This window comes from Lupinus angustifolius, chromosome LG09 (assembly GCF_001865875.1).
Source record: "Lupinus angustifolius cultivar Tanjil chromosome LG09, LupAngTanjil_v1.0, whole genome shotgun sequence".
Lineage (NCBI taxonomy): Eukaryota > Viridiplantae > Streptophyta > Magnoliopsida > Fabales > Fabaceae > Lupinus > Lupinus angustifolius.
Window position 1 is genome coordinate 14370345 of NC_032017.1, and position 20986 is coordinate 14391330.

Genomic DNA, 20986 nt, shown 5'->3' on the forward strand with positions numbered 1-20986 from the left:
CTCTCTAGAATTATTGTATAAAGAATTTGTCAAATATGTCATATTATACGTGTAATGTTTTCATGTATGTATGGTGTCACACCTACCTACTTTGACTAACTATATGGCAGATGGGTTAGGCACATTAAGTTTGTGGTTAGCCCTCAAATCTAATATTTCCTTATTTGGAAAAGTTCATGTTACTTAGAAATACACATAAATGCACTAATTCATGTTCCAACCAAAGTACTTAAAATAATATCAGGCGCTTTTGCATATTTTCATTTGCACAATGTCACCCTATTGGAGTAGGAACATGGTCACTTTATAGTTTTAAATATACACATGATTCAACAAGTACGATTAGGAGGATGATTTATTATTTTAGTATACTATAAAGTTTCATTTATTAGCTTACATAACATGATCATAGTTACCTATTCATCACACCTAATCCAATTTGGCTTGTTTCTCTTCCTTGTCCTCTTCTTAGAAATTGGTAAATGTTAATTTGGCTTGACATTCTTCAACTATATAAATGCATGTTTTAGCCATTTATGATTAAGAACCATCACATTATAATATACTAGAGCTAATAAGCTATAGTGTCTTTGAGATAGAGAAATTAAGTTGGAAAAGAATGAAGGGAGGTTCAATTGAAGATGGTGAAATGTCTAAGGGTGCATCCATAAGAAAAGGGATGACAAAAGGGTTGTCTATAATGGATTTTATTTTGAGAATTATTGGAGCTATTGCAACTCTAGCTAGTGCAGTGTCCATGGCAACAACTAATGAGACCCTTCCATTTGTGACACAGTTTGTAAGATTCAGGGCTGAATTTGATGACCTTCCCACATTTATGTAAGAAGTGTTTTTTTATATAATTAAGGGTTTCCACCCCTCCCAACAAGTGTCACTCTAAGGAAGTGAACATTTGACCTTTTGTTTACTTATGGATCCAATGAGACTTTATATCACTAGACCAACATATTGTCTATGAAAACGTTTCCTTCTAAAATGTTTGTTGTGTGTACATTTTTACCAAAGTTTATGAACATTTTGGATTTATATGTGTGACCATGCAAATACAGGTTTTTTGTGACTGCCAATTCAGTTGTTTGTGGCTATCTTGTGCTTTCACTTGTCCTGTCTATCTTCCACATAGTGAGGAGCTCTGCAGTAAAAACTAGAATTCTCATGGTTTCTCTTGACACGGTAAGCATATATAGTTGTATACTGTTACTCCTTGCCCCAATAAAAATAATAATGTACAGATTTTTTAGAATAATTGGCTCTATGGTTGGCCAAATCACAAGGCAGATGAAGTGGTTGCTATAGGCTCCAACTTTGTTTTTTTTACAAATAATCTGGATTTTTGAGTGTAAATGAAAGACTCTACAAATGGATAAGAAGTTATTCCTCTTTTTTTGAGGTGAGTAATTATCCTTTTGAATGGTTGAACATGGATATTTAAACTTATATGATACACGAATATACAAATCTTACATTACTAAATCATTTGTTTTTTATACATGAAACTCTTCAATCAAAAAAAATCTATTTAAAATAAATGATAATTGTTATCTAATAAATAATATATTAACTGAGTACTTTTCTAAAAGAATACTTTTCTACAAGAATACCTACTTCTATCACCACTTTCTCACTTTCCATTAATATTAAATGAAATTCACTATGATAGCTTAATAAATAAGTTTGCAGCGAAAATATTTATAAAAGGTTAATTTTAAATAAAAGCTAATAATTTTAGTAAAATATTTGTATTAGCTCACATCCATAATTAATGTGATACTTTGATACTTTAACATTTTTTTCATTTTTATTACAATTATAAAAAATGAATTTTTTTTTTATTCTATTTCAAGTTTTAAAAAAAATGATAGAAATATTACATGTCCAAAAATGAAAATAAACACACTTTTCTATTAAAAAAACAACAATCACTTAACATCTAAATGTAGGAGCCTCTCACATAATATACTGGGTGTGAGAAGAAAAGAGGTATGTAGCCATACCCACCAAAAGTTGATCCAAGGGACAAGGAGCTTGAATCTCCTTAATTAAGGTTGTGACTTGTGAATGTAAACAAAAAATGTTGGGATAGTTTTGTCCTCTTTATTAAATCTTCCCAACTCAACTTTCATTAGTCAGGTCTATGACACAAAGGTTTCAAACCAAAAAAGTGCTCTAAATGCAACATGTAATAGTTTACCTACATGAACTTTTGCTTCATGATTATGCTAATGACTGATTCTTATACTGCTGAAGCATTCTTAATAAGTTTGAGTTATCATTGTATAGGTAATGTTGGGTCTCCTAACAGCTGCAGCCTCTGCAGCAGCAGCAATTGTATATATAGCACACAAAGGAAACTCTAATACCAATTGGTTTGCTATCTGCCAACAATACAACAACTTCTGCGAACGAATTTCGGGCTCGCTGATCGGTTCTTTCATTGCTGTTTTTCTGTTTGTAGTACTAATCCTCCTAGAAGCAGTTGCAATATCTCGAAATTGATGTGTTCCCAAGTGTTTATGCCTTTCTCCTCATCGCAGTGTGGGTTTGAAAAGTGTTGTTTCATGAAAATTTCTCTATATTGTGTTTGGTGTCAAAAGTTTGGTTTTTTATTGTCTCTTGATCCATAGGCTTGTGTTGGAGGATTCAATATAACACAATTTGAAATTAATGTTTTACACCAGCCACAAACTTCTAATGACATTGTGAAATATTTCACATTGAATTTTTTCATTCTAATAGTGTCTACTTCTATGTTCAATTTGAAATACTTGAAGTTTCACATTCTAATGACACAGATGTACATAATAAACTCGGAGCATCAAATTCTAAGAGGTTCTGAAGGGGAAAATAACATTTTAAGACGTTTTATACACAAAAAACATAATTTCAAATCAGATACCTTGCATCTTCCTTTTTGTACTATGCAAACATAGCAACAAGTTCATCTATTGATTTCAATGTCTTCTCATAGTATAGGTATGATTCATATACCTTTGGCGACCGAACATACCGATCAAACTGAAAGAAATAACAAATCACAACTTCACTTTGTAAGGCATAATTTATCAAAGGAAAAAGTTGTGAGTACTGCTAATTAACATTTATCTATCTGTTTATGGTGGAAAATAAATTGAAGTGCAATCTAATTAACACCTAAATGTTATAAGTTTCACATTGAGTAATAACGCTGGTTGCGATGGCCTATGTTCTCATCAAATAGTTTTTTCAGTTGAGTTGTCCTCATGGACTTCAGTTATAATATAAGGTAAGGAATTGTCACATATTAAGTGTAAGGATCCATAGCTTAATAACTTTTGGTTCTGGCCCTCTGGTTTGGTTTTGGTGCTTCTTCCATAAGTTCATTGAAGTATTTTTCTTAATCTGTTAGGCTGTCCTAAACTCAGCAGTTTCCTCATATATAAGTATATATAATTAGAACCTGGACCCTCTTAATTAGAATATGTCACAAATTCAGTCTATTTTTGTTATAAAATAATTCAGTCCATATTAAACATAATATAGTATGGTTTGCAATGAAATAAATATATGATATTGTTTCTTCAAGTGCAGTTTTTATAAGATATCCTAAACAAGAATAATCAATCATGAAAGTATTATTACACAGTTAGCAAACAAAACATTCCATGATTCATTAACAATTAAACATACTACATACCTCAGCCATGTTATCCACCAATTCATTAGCCGTTTTAACATACTCCTTGCGACGATTTTCAGGCAATGTGGTAAGAGCATTTTTCAAGTCCTGGTCAAGATAAGCCTGTTTTAAGCGAATATAAAACATGACATACCTCCAAGACATGGTTTCCAACATGTCCCTAATACTATGTAACCCTTCAGCAGTTTGCTTTATCCTAGCCACGGCATCTTCAGGGGACAACCCTGGCTCAAAGAAATGTTCCCTTAGGAAGGACCTAGTGCCCCAGTTTTGGGCTAGTGCTAGTGGGGTGTCCTGCACTCCCAACACTGCCACTGAAGTGGCTAGGAATGTTGAAATCAACTTCCTTCTGTTGGTTACATTGTTTTGTACATCATAGGGTGCTTTGTTAAGAGGTAAAGGGTTGTTGGTGGTGGTGGTTTTGTGCTTGGTTTTGATGTGAGCATGGAGTAGTGTGGTGGCATGAGTGAAGCTGGACATGGTTTTGGATAATTGGCATAGAAACTTGAGTGGTGAGTGAGTGAGTGTGTCTAGTGGTGAGTAGGGAATTTGGTGTGTGGATTTTTGTGCTGGTCCATTGTGTGCACTTGGACCTTAATGTTACACCACGTGGAACCCTTATCTTGTGATTTTGTCTTAAACAAAATATCACTTCTGCATCTTTATTGCATATTCAAAATAGACAAACGACATGGTTCTGCATCTTAAGCATCATATCTTTAAGGACTAAAATTTACACTACAGGATGGTCATTTTACTCTTTTAGAAACTTATTTGATAATCAATTTCTTTGAAGAACTAACTTAAGCATCATATAGTGGAACTATGTAGTGTTTTACTTCTCTAAGGCATTCATGAAAACCAAAGAGCGGGCATAACCTATTAGCCACTACACAACATCAAAATCGTTATCGGTGTGTAATATGATTGACACCCTCTAATGTTCAATGGGTTTGATTTGGTTGAAAGTTTTTTCAAATAATTCATTGATATATGAAAGTACGTAATTTAGTTCTCTAATTGAAAAAAATAATCAAGACAAATATAGGTCTATTTCATAGTTTAGCTACACTAAATTCCAACATTTACTTACGATAATAAGTTAAAATTCAATCTTCTTAATCTAACTGTATTCTTGGACTAATTTTTTTAGAAACTTTGAATGACAGAAAACTAGTCGACTTTACGAGAAAAAGTAGTTGACTAACTAAAAGGGAATGAAGTGACCAAAAACTACTTTAGTTGATTGAAGATGTCATTCATGAATGAAAATATTTTCATATTCGGTATGAGTAGGAAAGATATAAGGGTTAGAGGAATGTGAGAGGATGAATGTGACCTTGATTGAAAAATGTTAATTTAGTAAGTTAACCTATACCTATGCTTAATATAGATTATTTTTGCTTAATTTAGGAATTAAGTTTTTTATAAACACCTTAATTTATAAACTAAGAAAAAGAAGCAAAGTTGCACTTTTGATTGGTTTTTTAGCTTATAATCTGTGTGCAGATCAAAATCATATTTAAATATAATCCTAATTTAAAATCACACCAGCCATAAATTAAAGTAATTTATAAAACCGTGTTCATATTTTTTAAGGTATAAATTGAAACCAAACCTGCAATAGTTTACACTTTATAGATTCCTAACATAAACCGATGAATGATCGTATATATCTGAGTCCAATCAATTTCCCAAACCCTTTTAGTTATCGTCTCCACTAACTGCCTCATCCTACTCATTCATTTCAACGCTTTTTCCTCCTATTCAATTTCAAACAAACCCATCTCTGCATAGAGATTCAAGTTTTTTCCATCAATCTAAGACAACCCAATTCCGTAAAATTCATCAAAAGCCATTCAATTTCCCTATACAGCAATAAAAATCGTTTTTTTATTATCCTTCTATTGGCTTTTCAATATGGGAAGGACCGGATTATTTGATCTTGAAAAGCATTTTGCTTTCTATGGTGCATACCACAGCAACCCAATTAATATAGCAATTCATGTACTATTTGTTTGGCCAATTTTCTTCACAGCCCTTATGATTCTATATTTCATCCCCCCTTTCTTCAATATTCCGAATTGTGAGTTTTACCTATTTGGGAACCATGTGGTTTTGGTTTGGAATGTTGGGTTCCTTGTTGCTTTGACATACTCAGTTTTCTATTTTACTTTGGATCTTAAAGTTGGTTCCTTTGCTGCTTTTCTTTGTGTTCTTTGTTGGGTGGGTAGCAGCTTTGTTGCAGCACAGCTTGGGTTTCCTCTAGCATGGAAGGTAAACAAGGTTGCTGAGTTTTAAAATTTGTGTCTTATGAATGCAATTAAGAGGATGAGCTTGACGCAACGGTAAGGTTGTTGCTTAGTGATCATGAATGAGATCACAAGTTCTAATCCTAAAAACAATCTCTCCACTTGCGGGATAAATGCGAGTATCGTGCACTGATATGAATACAATTATTTTAGTCCATGAAATTGTAAGTGCATGTCATATTAGTTCCAACTTTTATATAAAAAATATCATTTTAGTATCTGGATTTAGAAATAATGATAGTATTAGTGCCTGAAATTATACTATGACAGTCACATAGGTCTCTATAATATATAAATTTCTGGGACTGATATGAATGATGCATGTGATTTTAAGAACTAACATGAATGATATTTATATTTTTAGGGATTAGAATGATAACTTCTCAAGTTAGGGTCTAGGATCATAAGTAAGTACTATTTGAGGGACTAGTACAGTGGTTTGCTCGTGTTTTATTGATATGTAAATGTTGTTCTACTTTTGGTGAATTTCTTGGTGTTTCATTTTAGCTACCAGTGACAGCCACATTTATTTGTCATCTATGACTGCATGCATTGGAGAAGGGCACATGTTATTCTGTGTTTGTCTCTCTTTGCGTCTATTGAATTACCTCAGAGAAAGTAACTTTAAAAATGGAAACTGCATTAGCTTATATTTCTGAAATAGGGATAGTCCAATGTTTTGTTCAACCTTTTTCTGAACTACAAACTTCATGTCATGTTGAGAAACATAGTCATCTATGATCTATGTGGCCCAGTGGATGCCAATAGGTTCTATTAAATTTTGAGTAAAGCTTTCTTAAAATTGTTCTCCTGATACGCCCATAATCCTACCCAACCTAAAACCCTTTGATTATAAAGTTTCTCTTCACAACTCGAGTTACTAATTAACTCATTCTTTTGGCCCGTCAAAAGAAAATACTTTAATATGTACATATTGCAGTTACATAATTATGATGTCTGTTCATTTCTAATTATGCTCTTTGCTTTGTTTTTATTTCTCTCTTTCATTCTTCCTTTCTTTCTTTTGGGTGGTTGAGTAATGCTAAGTTCTCCTAATATTTTAGCCTAAAAATTCTCCTAATACTAAATGAAGGAAGTATTGGATTAAAGAGTAAATGCAGTCAATGTCTTGGGAATATGAAAGCATTCAATGTTTTCTTTATTAGTATTAGGAGACTTTTAGCCTTAAATTGTAGGAGGATGTACAATTATTCGTTTAGAGGGTGAGTCTAAGTGTAACAGTAAGGTTGCTTGCCTTGGATCTAGAGTTCTTGGGTACAAATCCTGGAAATAGTCTATTCTCTTACATGGGTAAGGATGCATATATCAACCCTGCCCAGACCTCACTAAGTTGGAGCCTCATGTACCCTCTGTTTTTAACAATTATTCATTTGCAATTTGCATTATCCGTTCCCTCTTCTGTTTAGGCTAATGAGCAGATAACAGTTATCGCCCATCCCGAATAAGAAAAACCAAGCCCACCTAAGTTCTGGATGTTTTAGTTATTAATGATCAGATAGTATATGCTGTCATAGTTTGTTTATGTTTGCATAAATTTCTTTCTGTACTTAACCATATCATTCACGATGTCTGTTCGCATGTACTCAGATCATGATACAAACCTTTCCCGCCTATTGCATTATTTGCTTCTTTATGAAGTTTGCATTTTTTTAAAATTATTTATAGGTTGCCTAAAAATTACAAATGTATCTGTAAGTTATGTGGCTTCCTAACTATTTGTTTCATTTCTTGGATATAGAAATCATCAATTGTTTCTTGGACAGGTAGGCTAATAGCTAGCAAAACTAGAAAAGAGAATTTAGATAACAGGAGGGAGAGTGTGAATCAGACGTTACATAATCTTACTTATCCTACAAAGGCTGGTAGTGGTTGTGTTTTTTACTTCAATAGAGGATTAGAGGTTTTCCAAGAGTCTAAATGTCTAACATGTTAGGTTTGAGAATGGTGCCTGAGAACTGCTAGTGAAAGCAGATCTTACAAAGCATTGAAATTTATGATTACAGAAATTGAGTCATTTTTTCTTTGTATTACTTTTTCTTGCAATTATGGATATATCTTATTCATTGCCCCGCTTCTGCCTTGTACTTTTCCCTCTTTTTACTATTATTTCAATTCTAACTCCTCTCAAGCCCACCACAAAAGGTTGTTATCTCCTTGGGCTAATATCTTTGAATGACAGCTTCCTCTGGCATCTAATAGCTACACATCTATTTTTGTTAGCTAGATAAGATAATGCTAAAGACTAAAGATGTTGTCAAATGCATACATAGACGTCAACGATACATTTGATCTCAATTCTCAAAATTGTATGTAGGTTGTTCTGGTGGCCCAGATAGTATGTTGGGCAGGGCAGTTCATTGGTCATGGAGTATTTGAGGCAAGTTGTTATAATAACTCAATCCCCGACTTTCTGTATGTTATATGCTTCTGAGCTCGTTGTTTGTTCACAGAAACGAGCACCTGCCCTTTTGGATAACCTCATTCAGGCCTTCGTAATGGCTCCTTTCTTTGTATTGCTGGAGGTAGTGTGCTTATATTTTTCACATTTTTTCCTAATATTGTTTGTTCTCTAGCATGTTTTTCTGTCCTTGAATAGTGATTTATTGCTTTAGTTTATGCATTATGCCTTGCTCTTCGTTTGCTGTAGGGTCTCCAGACCTTATTTGGTTATGAGCCATATCCAGGATTTCATGCAATCGTACAAGCAAAAATAGATGCTGACATCAAAGAATGGCAAGAAAGTAAACAGAGTCTAATTTCTTAGCTTCTGCATGGGTTTGTGCAAGCAAAAATAGAAGCTGACATGAAAGAATGGCAAGAAAGTAAACCGAGTCTAATTTCTTAGCTTCTGCATGGATTTGTGTATCTATTCATTAGATGTTAATTGATCTCCCGTTAAAAGATGAAGAAAAAGCTATAAATTATCATGTGTGGATTGTATTGGTATAATAACTATAATTCTTAATCTGTTTTCATACAATTTTACATCTTTGTACAGAACTCAAGACAGCAATACCACTATTATGCTAATTCATGTTTTCTTACAGAAGCATCAGCCTTGTATTTCACTTGCTCTTTTGCTAATATTGTTTGGATGCTCTTTGATCCAAGACTTCTTATTATCTACTTTTTTGCTTATTTTGTTTCCCTAACTTTTCACTTATGACCATGAGGCATAGAAGCATATATTGCTAGGACTTACTCTCTTCAGTTGGCAAATTAGTTTAATCAGTATGAAAATTTTAAAACTATTTCTGTTTCACCACTTCAAAAAGATGGGAAAGATGTATGTGCCTCTTCTCTTACTATTAACCATAGCTCAACTGATTAATTAGCTTGGTTTTTTAGCTGAGGTGCAAGTCTGAGTAGATAAATGCAGTGAGTTAATTCATCCTTGTGAGTTGTGATAGTTAGGATAATATGCCATGTCAAATTGTAGGTTAGTTAACTTTAGGAAGTTATGTGCACGTGAATGGATATTCTTGTCACATACAAGTTCCTGAAGAAAGTTCTAGATTCATCAGAGTGCTTAAGTGTATTTGACTACACCTTCTGAGCTATGTGGATCTGATCTTTTTAAGCAACCATGAAAGCTTAACATGAAATTTAAGAAGGCAGCCTTGCATGACTCTCCCAACCGGTGAGATATGGAGATGGTAGATATATGCAATCGTATGTCTATCAGCAACGACATTATTTCCAGGTTTTGAACTCACGACTGTAATGAATTTCGATAGTGATTCATTTGGAGGATACTATCACTGAGCCATAGCTCAGGTCTGGTGTAAATGAATCCACCTCAAGACTTCCAATTATATTCCATCTAGCACTAAGGTAGTAATATGTATACCTAATGAACTGTTGGATGGGACAGTAAGAACCCTGTTGTGACAAATCAAAATACTTCAGTTTCCTTTACAAATACTTTGTCCCAACCAACAATCACTATCTTGAAGACAACACCTAAGTAAAGAATGTAATGAAGGATTTTGAAACTCTAGAATTTTTTTGGGACAATCTCCATTTTCTCTACCGATCAATGAAGCAAATGTTAATGGGAGCATATCTTCTTTCCTACAAAATATGTTAGTTCATGTGTTATATGTTTAAGTTAACAGTTTAATAATTAAGTATTTTTCTGATCAATCATATCAAGTAACATATGTAGTGACCTATTTTATGGGATAGAAATGTGCTCTCAAAGTTGATAATGTTTTTTGGGTATAATGAAGAGTATTATCACATTATGTATAATGAACTAATTTCTTTTGTGGTGTCCCTCCCAATAAATGTCACTTACTATAATCGAACTTTTAACATTTTGTCTTATTTGGGGATTTAGTGGGACATTACATTATTAGACCAAATAATTGTTGGTAAATGTTGATAATGTTTACATTGTTAAAGGATGAGTGTGAGGTCATCTTCACAGTGCTTGATCTTATTATGGTGACACGGATTATTAGAAAAAGACATCTAATTCCACTTTCTAGTTTAGTTTTCAAAATAACAGGGGGCCACGAGAGAATTATGATGTAGGTTACCTTAGAATAATGGATAATGATTGTATTTATGTGCATGTTCACATTAGCAAAAATGAGCAACGTGATATAATTATAGGTTGTTAAGATAATGCCAATATGGATCCTGTCACGTTTCATCAACTTTTCAGTTGTGTTCTTCAAAAATTGGCTAGATTGCATTTTTTTATTATTTTGGATAATGATCTCAAGTCTTTTGAGCTTCTCTAATTCACCACGACTTTTAAATGGGTTTCACTAACATTTTGATACATTATTTCACATTTTCAATACACTAAGCAATTCAATTAAACATTACTTTTCAATCCTACACTACAATTAGGGGTGAAACCAGACCGTTTACCAGAGGCCTATTACCTGGCCTATAACAGGCTAGCCCAAACCAGACTTTTTTCGTAAACAGGTCAGGCTCAGACTTTTTGAAAAGTCTATTTAGTTTAACAGACCAGACTTTAGGCCATCCAAATGGCCTATTAAGCCTAACAGGCCGGCCTAATTAATTATATTATGTAATAATGTTGATATTTTATAATTTTAATATATAAGTAATGTTATTATATATGTATTTTTAATATAAAAATGTATACAAAAATATAATTTAATTGTTAGGGTTATAAAAATCTATTTAAAAGTATGCATATTAATTATTTAAATATAGACATATCACTTATTTCAATATAATATAGTATAATAGGCGTTTAAACAGGCTAACAGGTCAGGCTCAGGCTTCTATATGTTATACATGCTCGATCTATTTAAGGCAAAGTCTCGCCTGACGTAGCATGTTTTCACCCTTACCTACAACTCACCAATTAGATTCTGCTAAAACACTCAGGGACACACAAGAACGAAGCTCTTAAAACGCCCTGTTCTTTTCAAACATCGCCTTGTCAATACATTCAATAATTTTAGGTTCTTTTTAAGTGTTCATTTGTGAATTGAATTTTAAAATTTGCTTTTAACTTAAAAACAAGGGATAAGCACAACAGATGGACCTACTCTTATGAGCTACAGATCATAGTACATCCATAATTATTAAATAACTAATCTTATGTTAGTCATGGGAAATAAGGCTATTAAATTATTGATCAAAACTAACAAAGGTTAGGTGTAGCGGTAAGCAAGTCATAATCTCAAATGAAAACAATTGTTGGGAGGTTCGTGAATCGTGACATTGCTTCGAGATTACTCTCCTGAGCTTGAATAACAAATTAAGTCAAATAAGAACAAGAAGAAAAATCAATAGCTGGTAGGTATAGTTGATTTTTTTGTTTATGCATCAGCAATACTATGTCATAGTCTTTTAAGTGGTTATGAATTTATAAATCAAAACAATGCTTCATCCCATCGGTTTCGTGTGCTAGACCAAACATTCCTTCAATGCTAGCATTCAACCAAATTACATGAGAGAAATATATATATATATATATATATTATATATATATATACTCACATTATATAAATTGTATATATTAACATTGTATTATATATTATTCATATTTAATCATTATTGTCTATTTAAAAAAATTATGCAAACGAATAGTGAATGATGTATTAACCGTGCATAGTCTTTATACTAACAGTGCATAGATTAGGGGTGAAAATGGGTCAAGTAAGATTTGTCTCTTACCCGACCCTAAATATTAGTAGGGTCATTTTTTAAACCCGGACGCGAACATAAACTTAAAGCTAACCCAACTCCAAATATCAATCAGGTCAGTCTTTGAACCTGAACCTAGACACAGTTAATTACAATGCATACATTTTTTAGATAAAGTTTTCTCAAATATTTTACTTATTACTATCAATATGTAAGTTGACATGAAATAATATATCGTTAATCATGTATATATGATAAAAATTAGAAAATCAATTATGAGTGAGTGACCATATGACGGTTCAGACCACGTCATGTTTATCTCATTCGGTCATACCTAACTTTAAATTTTATTCAGACTAATTTTTGAATCTAAACCCAACTTTAAACACAATAAGTTCCAACCTTATTTAAACTTGATCATGATCAGTTCAAACTGAATAAGCGGGTAGGGTCGGATCGAGTCTTGCTCACCCCATATTACTCATTATATAATAGCACGTTATTATATAAGACTCGTTCAATTTTAAAACTTAAATTACTTTTTTTTATATTAACTAGCACTGTCATGACTAAGCAAGTATAAGGATTAGTACTCAAATTATATTATTATAATCTGAAAATTTATGATCCTAAGCCATATCTACCAACCTCCTCTACACATCATTTACTTGCACACGTTTTAGTGATCATTTTTGTCACTACTACCATCATCATTTTGGATAAGGCACCACAAGATACAAATCAACAACCAATAAAATTAACAACTCATTTGAAAATTGCATTCTTGCTTTTCAATTATTGGCCTTTATATGGCAAATAATTTGCCAATTGTATCCTTGGTCAAAATGAAGAACAATTGCAACGTGTACACCAAAAATTGTTATATGTATAACCTCACTTTACAACTTTTGCCACTAACAAAGTGACATGACATATGTTATAAAATGATGTTTTGTTTATTAATGATTGATTTACATTTGACATATGTCATATGAGTATGAAAATTTAATAGGAAGATATATGAAAACATTGTATTAACAGTTCAGTTATATTTATGATGGTGTCTAGTTTTGTTCACATTAAAAAGTGTTGGAGGTATAAACAACCCTTAAATTAAGAGCCATGAAGCTTGTCCCATTGGACAAAAAAAAGGTATACAGAATGTCTATGTCAGCTATCAGATTGGAAGATCATTGAATATCTATTAAGAGATGTAAAATATATTTCTACAAAGAATCTTCAGGATTAATTTTATTGATGGAGCTTATGGTGATGCATGACTAACTATTCCAATTTCATTTTTTTATTGGTTTTGTTTTGTCTGATCATACAATTGGTTTACAAATTGATAAGGGTTGGTGGTGCTATTCTCTTTCACTTGGTACTTTCCTGAATCTCCTTCATAAGAATTAGTGAATTCTACCATTTGAGGTTTTACAAAGTGGTCTACCCCAACATTAGCAGTGTTAATTTGATAGTCAAAGGTTGAATTATATGAGCCATCATATAATATCTGTGAGATTGGACCCAAGTAATCCATATCCAAAAGATTAGCAAGGGAATTAGTCCTTGGGAATTTCAGCATTTCCTGTTTAGTGTCATGATCATTTTCTCCTGTTAGATTGATTTGGACTATTGGGTATTCCTCTTTTTGCTCCAATGATTTTCCCATGTTTTTCTTCTTGTAGATCCTGCACAAGACCCAATCATCCAGCTGATGATACATGGGACAATTAAAGAAAATTATCATTATTAATAAAATTATTGAATATTTAAATAAATTGATAGATCAGAATGAGTCATGTCCATAATGACAAGATAAAGAATAGAGATCACATGTTCACTTTTTGTATTACAATCCAATTAAAAATTGTGACCTATTTAAAAAAATAATTTTTTTATATCATTTGGTCGGATTTAATTGGTGGAAAGAAATTTTTGAGGACAGAATATCCTTGTTATGAGACAAGGGCTAAAAAATGCTTACCCTCATGGACCCAAATTGTTTGTTGGTTTGTCTTCTTGATCCAACCAATCTGTACTCATGCATAATCCAATCTGTTTTCACACCTTTTGGTGGCCTACCTTTGTAAAAAACCAAGGCTTTCTTGACCCCAATATGCTTAGATTCACTATAGATTGATTTGTCTGTCCCAGTTGCTTTCCAATACCCTGACACCGTTGCTCTATTAGGCCTCACCCCATTTGGATACTTCCTATCCCTTGGGGTAAAAAAATACCATTCCTTTTCTCCAAAGTCTGTTTTATCTGCATTTCAGGACAAGTTCATATTTAACAAAAATGATACTTCCACATCATTTATGTAAGCCATGTAAAAAATATGCTATGCTTGATTAGTGATTACTATAACATGATACATAGTCACATCTTTTATCACTATTTTTGTACCACTTTTATGTATCAATTGTTTTTCAATGGTTGGAAAAATAAAACATGAATTAAATATATGTTAACTTTACATTTTTTGACGAATGAGAAACAATGAGCATATGGAGTGGTACAAAGATTATGACGGCAGATGTGGCTCCAACATAATACACACCACAACAAAAAAACTACCCATTATTAATTAGGTATAAAATTATGCACACAAAAAATGTGGTGCAAGTAGCAAAATGAAAGAACTACATAATAAAAAGTTTAGAAAATGATATGACTATATATTATACCAGGCAATTCCCATGGATCAAATTTGTAGATATCAACTTCTGGGATGATAGAAGCAGGGCATGGCTTTGATGTGGCTTGGTTACAAAGGTAGTGCACAATTAATTCTTCATCAGTTGGGTGGAACCTGAAACCAGGTGGAAGTTCAGAACTTGTACTACCCTTCATTTTGAGGGGGGAAAAGAAAGAATGATTTGAATGGAGTATTTTTTCTATTGGTAATGGAGAAAAGAGAAGAAGGGCATAAGGGTTGTGAATGAAGTTGAGTTAAGAGATGCTTGAATAGAAATCAAGGTGTTTGAAATGTTTGCAATGAGATGAATGTTCCTTTTATCTTTGAGGTTTCTTGTCGTTTTGTGTGGACTTGCATGGTTTTGATTGGTTGATCGGATGATTTTTTCTATAACATGTGTATGTGGGACTGATAGAAATCACATGTCTCAAATATTGTCTATTTCCTTTCCGAATCAATCAGAATGTTACTTTTTATTTTTTTAGAATTTTTTTTTATTCATGTGACAATATATGATTAGTCTATGACAGGAAATGAGACACCTTGAGGACAAGTAATGCTTGTCCATGTGTCACCTAACTCTCTATGTTCAAATCAGGGCCCAGAACTCATCCTATCTTAACTGACTTTTTTCAATGATTCTTTGAACCAAAATGCTTTTTTATGTGTGCACCAATAATGTTCATCATTCATAGATGGAGAGTAATCAAAATATATATATAGCTCTCTATCTTGAACTTTATTGATTAAAATACTTTATTTTACTTGTGAGATATCATGTTGAATTAGAGGAGTTAACAAGTTAATCAATTAGTTTATAAGTATTAAATAAAAAAATAAGCAATTTAGTGTATAATATTAAGAGGCTTGTTTCAGTAATCTTTGTTGAGAAGCTAATATTTAGTAAACTACTTCAGATAGTTGGTGAACTTATATGCTATGAGCTTATCTCACTTTCACTAATAATCTAATTTACCAAATAGTTCCAAATAAAACCAATATAATTCTAAACTTTTAGCTCATAACTTATCAATTTTCAGCAAACTTATACATTTTCAACTAGTTTATTAGTTGGCTATGTCAAGCTTGTGGTTTATATTGTTGCATATTAATCTTGCACAAAGTTATAATATATATATATATGAGAGCAATTATGAGAAAAATGTATACATTGACAGTGTAAAAGTTTTATATAGTGTTACTAATCACTATATTATTCATATTTTTTATCATTAACTCTTCAAGAAAATAATACAAATTAATAATAAATAATATATGTATCTGTTATAATCTTTTCGGTGACAATACATATATTATACTCATACTTTATACATACAACTAAATATTCAAATCAAGCAATTTTATGTACAAACTAATATTAGTTCATGTTTATCCACTTGGGTCACATTCAATGCTCCAAGGAAGATTATAGGCGTATTGCATATACACTTCTTTTTTATATGAATAAGCACGTATCTATATTAGAGTTTTATAGATGGAAAAAATATCTACTGAAAGAATTAGCCTCATATATTGATAGATATTTCTAGCTCCAACATAATTATTTCCAATGCGATGATACACGTAGAAAACAAAAAAACATGGTTAAAATCACACAATTGGAATGTCATTAATATAATCATTATTTCGCCCATACGGAATATTCTTCAAATTGGCTAAAAAAATCATGTACCTATAAGAAAGAAAAAATATTTCGTTTTGCTTATTTGTTTTTTATCAAACTTGAGAGCTTCTGGTTAGAAATTACTATTTATTTCTTATTTATACAACAATTTATTTTCATTATGTATCAAGAATTGGTTAGTGTATGATATATGATTCTTATATGTGAAATCAAATGATGAGCATTTGTACTTACTATGAATTGATGAACTCAGCAATGACGCAACGCAATTGCTCTGCAAAATATGCTTGAGAGTTGGGATATGCTCATATATATATATATATACATATACATACACATACGTACGTATACATACACATATGTATATGTGTATCTATACTATTAATAAAGGGAAAACACAAAATAACCACCCATCATGGTGTAATTTGTATTTTCCTATTTTGCCCTCAATATCTTTTTATTTCTACCAAAAAACCATATAATATTATTTTCTTATTTTATCCTTATTATCTTCTTATTTTAAAAGTGTATTTAAAAAATTGAATATTAGACCAATTGAATAAATTCAACCGTAAATTTAGCGCAAAAAATTATATTTGAATTTATAAAATACAAACTATACATTACAAACGATAGGAAAGCGGGTTGACAGGCACGACAGTGCATGTCAACACGCTAGTATATATAAAGCCAAAACTTATGATTTTATTTTCCTATTTTGCCATTAATATTTTTTATTTTTAAAGTAAAAACATATAATCCTAGATAATTATAAATAACATATTTCACTTTAAATTGGATATTATAATAAATACATAAATTATAATATGAAGTACATCAAATAAAAAACATTATAATTCTCTAAAATAAAACATACAAATTTAACATTTAATATCATAAAATAAGAATGCGGATCGACAAATATAAAGTATTTGTCAACACGCTAGTATATATTAAAAAAATTATGTATACACTCACGTAAGTGTTTTCTCAAAATTTATATTTAATTATTATTGACTTATTTTTATAAATAAGTAATACAAATAAATAATAAATAATTTTGTTTATAAATAAATTCTTACATAGTAGTTTATAGATATTACATTCTATATTTTTTTTTATAAACTAACTAGTTTGGAGTTACGTTTGAAACCTTAGTATCGAAAAATATATACTGCATTCAAAATATAAAATGCAACGGCCCTTAATCTCGTTCTTCACTTATTTCCATTTTTGAATGTTACGTCGTATTTTACCAGTATTATCTATACTATACGTGAAAATATCACGTGATGTGACTATTACTATGTTATGATTTTCCAATTTTGCGTGGACGTTATTCAATTTTTACAACAAAAAAAAATCATAAAATTTTAGATAATGATCACTAATATATACATATTAATCATTTTTCTTCCTTTAAATTGAACATATAATAAAATAAAAAATTATAATATAAAGAATATCGAACACAAAAATATATTTTAATTCTTGTAAATATAAGATATGAAAATGGAATAATTAACATGAAACATGTGGATTGGACATTAGTTAAATTATTGTACTCAAGAATATTTTTATCCCAAAAGAATATTATTTTATATATTACTATTTATGATTGATTAAAAAATAATTAAATATTAATTTTTTAATTTAAATTAAAAAAATCAATTAAACACAAATAATAACCTTTTTTCTCCATTACATCACTACCTAAAACTATAACTATCTAGCCCAGTTAAGTAAGTAACGCGTGTCCTTTCTAAAACAGGTTAGTTAGGACTGATAGGTTAAGACTTGTTGGAACTAAATGGATAAGCATTGACTTATAAGAAAAAGGATCAAATAAAAAATTACCATAAAAGTGGTTGTTACCCGGACAAGTCATCACCTGCATCTAATTGGAGAGATATCTTATTATCTCTACTTTTTTAAAGAGGGTGATGTTAAAAAAGTATATTCTCTTTTTTATTTTTTCTAGATTTCTAAAGTTTGGACTATTATAGAGTATCGGGTTTGGAAATAATTGAGCAAGCCTAACAGGCTAACACGTGTTATGGTAGGAAGCTTTTCCCTAGCTTGGAATTAGAGAATTTTAATTTATTTGAATGATACAAAATTAAATTTAGAAAAGATTTTGAAATGAAAATATTCAAAATGTTTCAATCTCTTTAAATGAATATTAATAGATTGTATTGGGTATGATAAGGAAAATATAACCTGTGACTTGTAAGTTAACTAAATATCTTAAGATAGTAGTAGAGACTTATTAATCGAAATGACAATGGGTGGCTTACGCTCTATTGTCATTCCTATTAAGAAAAATGTAACCTAAAACTCAATGAAAAACCCAAAATAATCCTGGGTTACTGCATGTTATTATAGACCTGAGAACAATCGTCAATTACATGGATTTTGACAAAGACAGGCAAAACCACACAACAAAGTACACTCCATACATAGACCACACTTGCAATTTATTCATCATTTTCACCAATTTATTTCTCACATTAACCCATTTCTTCTTCACGTCAGATTTATCTTACTCATACCTCAATCATGACTCTATATATCCACAAGTTCTATCTTAAAATTATGACTAACTAGTGAATGAAGAAAATCAACTGGAACTTCTCTTTCTCATTAGTAATTTTATCACAAAACTAGGGTTAGAAGAAAATATATTAAAATATTAATTTATTCAATTTAATAATTAGGACGGTTTCAAGGTAGAGTTCAATTATATCAACCCAACAATTTATATAGGGATAAAACCCAAACTCAATAATAATAAGTTTAACTCATCAAATTTAGGTTGGGTTCAGGCGAGTACTTACGAGTTCAATTTTTATTGTCATTCATAGTTATCAAAGATATGTTTATAAATAGAGTTTTCAAATAATGGATTGTGAGCCATAAAATATACCTATAAAATAATTCTCAAATATTTTATTTCTCTTATTTTCCTGAAAATAATTCGCCTAAAAGATTTAGATTATCTGACTTTAAAGCTAATATAATTTACTTGATTCTAAGCCGTATTTCATACCGTGGAAAGTTACAAGTCACAAATTCCTAAACTTAGAGAGTCAAATATCCAATAATAAGCTAAAATCATAACTTTTATAAGATTAATTGGTAGAGATAAATGATATAAACTCCTAGTTTTTAAAATATAATTTACCTCAACTAGCTTATCAGAGATATAAATTTATAAGCTCGTAACTTTATTAAAATAAGCTCATTTACCGAACACCAATAAAATAATTTATATTTTATCAAATAAATTAATTGATTAGGATCATATCTTATCAAACACTCCATAATAAATACTTATGTGAAGAATATCTTCTGAATTATGTCAATCATCACTTTGTTAATGGCACACGCCCAAACAAAATATCGTATTAGTCTTGGTCGTTGAATTCATGATACTACTGCTCCACTTTTGTAATAAAAAATAATTAGCCTTATCTAGGATTAATTTAAGCTTACAGTTAATGGAAATGTGATAAATGATTAGCATGTATTTTAGTGTGGAGTAATTAATGTAACTGCTAAATTTATAAAAGTTAAAACTAGCCAGTAAATTATTAAAAGCTACTATGGTCAATTGAAGTAACTTCATGAAAGTTAACTTTTGAACAGTACATTTTCTAAAAGCTACAACACCCCCTTTGTAGGACCTAGTGACTAGTGTGACTAGGAGTCTTCAAACCAAGGGAGAATCAATTATTATGGGTTTTGGGAAAAGTGAAGGGACACATAAAAGTTAGATAACATGTATTCTATCAAAATCTTAATGTAATAATTTCATAAACTTGCTACTGATTTTCGGGTATAACTTTTGCACAATGGAGTTAAGTAGAAGTAATGTTTTTGAATAAATTTCCCTTATAATTGGTACCCTTCAATTTGGCACCATGTCCCAATGGTTCTTCATAAAATTCACCTTAGTCATAGTTGAAAGTTAAAAAAAAGCCATGAGCAAGATGAACTAAAGGAGTAAGGATTGCAATGGTCATCAATGCCTACTCTCAATTCGGTATGAGAGTGCCAAGGATGGCTTCAATTCTGAAGATTGGTGCACTCAAGAATATAGTGAATATAATGATCAAACTTAGGATAACATGTTTAAAACACTCAAGTTCCTTGCACTTGAACAATCACAACTATACAATATGATAAGTAAGCAACTATTTTTTGGGTTCTAAGATTTAATGATTCATAACTCATATTTCATACATGTACTTTAAACTCATGTCATATATGGGTGTATAAGCATTAAATTAAATGTACAAATGCATTTAAAAAAGCATGACATTAACATTCTTATTTTATTTGTGCATCAAAGATTGGACGGTTGAAAGCCAAAGATGAATCATTTTTTATGCATATAGATAAATGAAGTGACCTTGCTTCTACCAACAAAGTTTTATCCATACACATAGTAAAAATCGAATACCAGA

General features: G+C 31.0%; 4 protein-coding genes and 1 long non-coding RNA gene across 5 annotated transcripts; 2 read left to right on the forward strand and 3 right to left on the reverse strand.

The window, feature by feature from the left end:
- On the forward strand, nucleotides 562-2836 carry LOC109356997 (CASP-like protein 7). The gene is made up of 3 exons (XM_019600671.1): nucleotides 562-840; nucleotides 1071-1194; nucleotides 2302-2836. Exons 1-3 carry the CDS (start codon nucleotides 620-622, stop codon nucleotides 2515-2517), a joined length of 561 nt encoding a protein of 186 aa, XP_019456216.1. The 5' UTR covers nucleotides 562-619; the 3' UTR covers nucleotides 2518-2836.
- Nucleotides 2722-4277, reverse strand: LOC109356996 (photosynthetic NDH subunit of lumenal location 2, chloroplastic-like). The gene is made up of 2 exons (XM_019600670.1): nucleotides 3695-4277; nucleotides 2722-3036 (listed from the first exon to the last, which is right to left on the reverse strand). The coding sequence occupies exons 1-2, from the start codon at nucleotides 4175-4177 to the stop codon at nucleotides 2938-2940; spliced, it is 582 nt and encodes a 193-aa protein (XP_019456215.1). The 5' UTR covers nucleotides 4178-4277; the 3' UTR covers nucleotides 2722-2937.
- Nucleotides 5318-9079, forward strand: LOC109356995 (uncharacterized endoplasmic reticulum membrane protein C16E8.02-like). Its single transcript, XM_019600669.1, has 5 exons — nucleotides 5318-5974; nucleotides 8345-8407; nucleotides 8481-8552; nucleotides 8678-8770; nucleotides 8869-9079. The coding sequence occupies exons 1-5, from the start codon at nucleotides 5618-5620 to the stop codon at nucleotides 8905-8907; spliced, it is 624 nt and encodes a 207-aa protein (XP_019456214.1). The 5' UTR covers nucleotides 5318-5617; the 3' UTR covers nucleotides 8908-9079.
- LOC109356998 lies at nucleotides 8670-9588 on the reverse strand. Its single transcript, XR_002108813.1, has 2 exons — nucleotides 9294-9588; nucleotides 8670-9070 (listed from the first exon to the last, which is right to left on the reverse strand). It is a non-coding gene; the product is annotated as an uncharacterized LOC109356998 (long non-coding RNA).
- On the reverse strand, nucleotides 13380-15153 carry LOC109356993 (NAC transcription factor 29-like). Its single transcript, XM_019600668.1, has 3 exons — nucleotides 14862-15153; nucleotides 14159-14439; nucleotides 13380-13885 (listed from the first exon to the last, which is right to left on the reverse strand). Exons 1-3 carry the CDS (start codon nucleotides 15025-15027, stop codon nucleotides 13475-13477), a joined length of 858 nt encoding a protein of 285 aa, XP_019456213.1. The 5' UTR covers nucleotides 15028-15153; the 3' UTR covers nucleotides 13380-13474.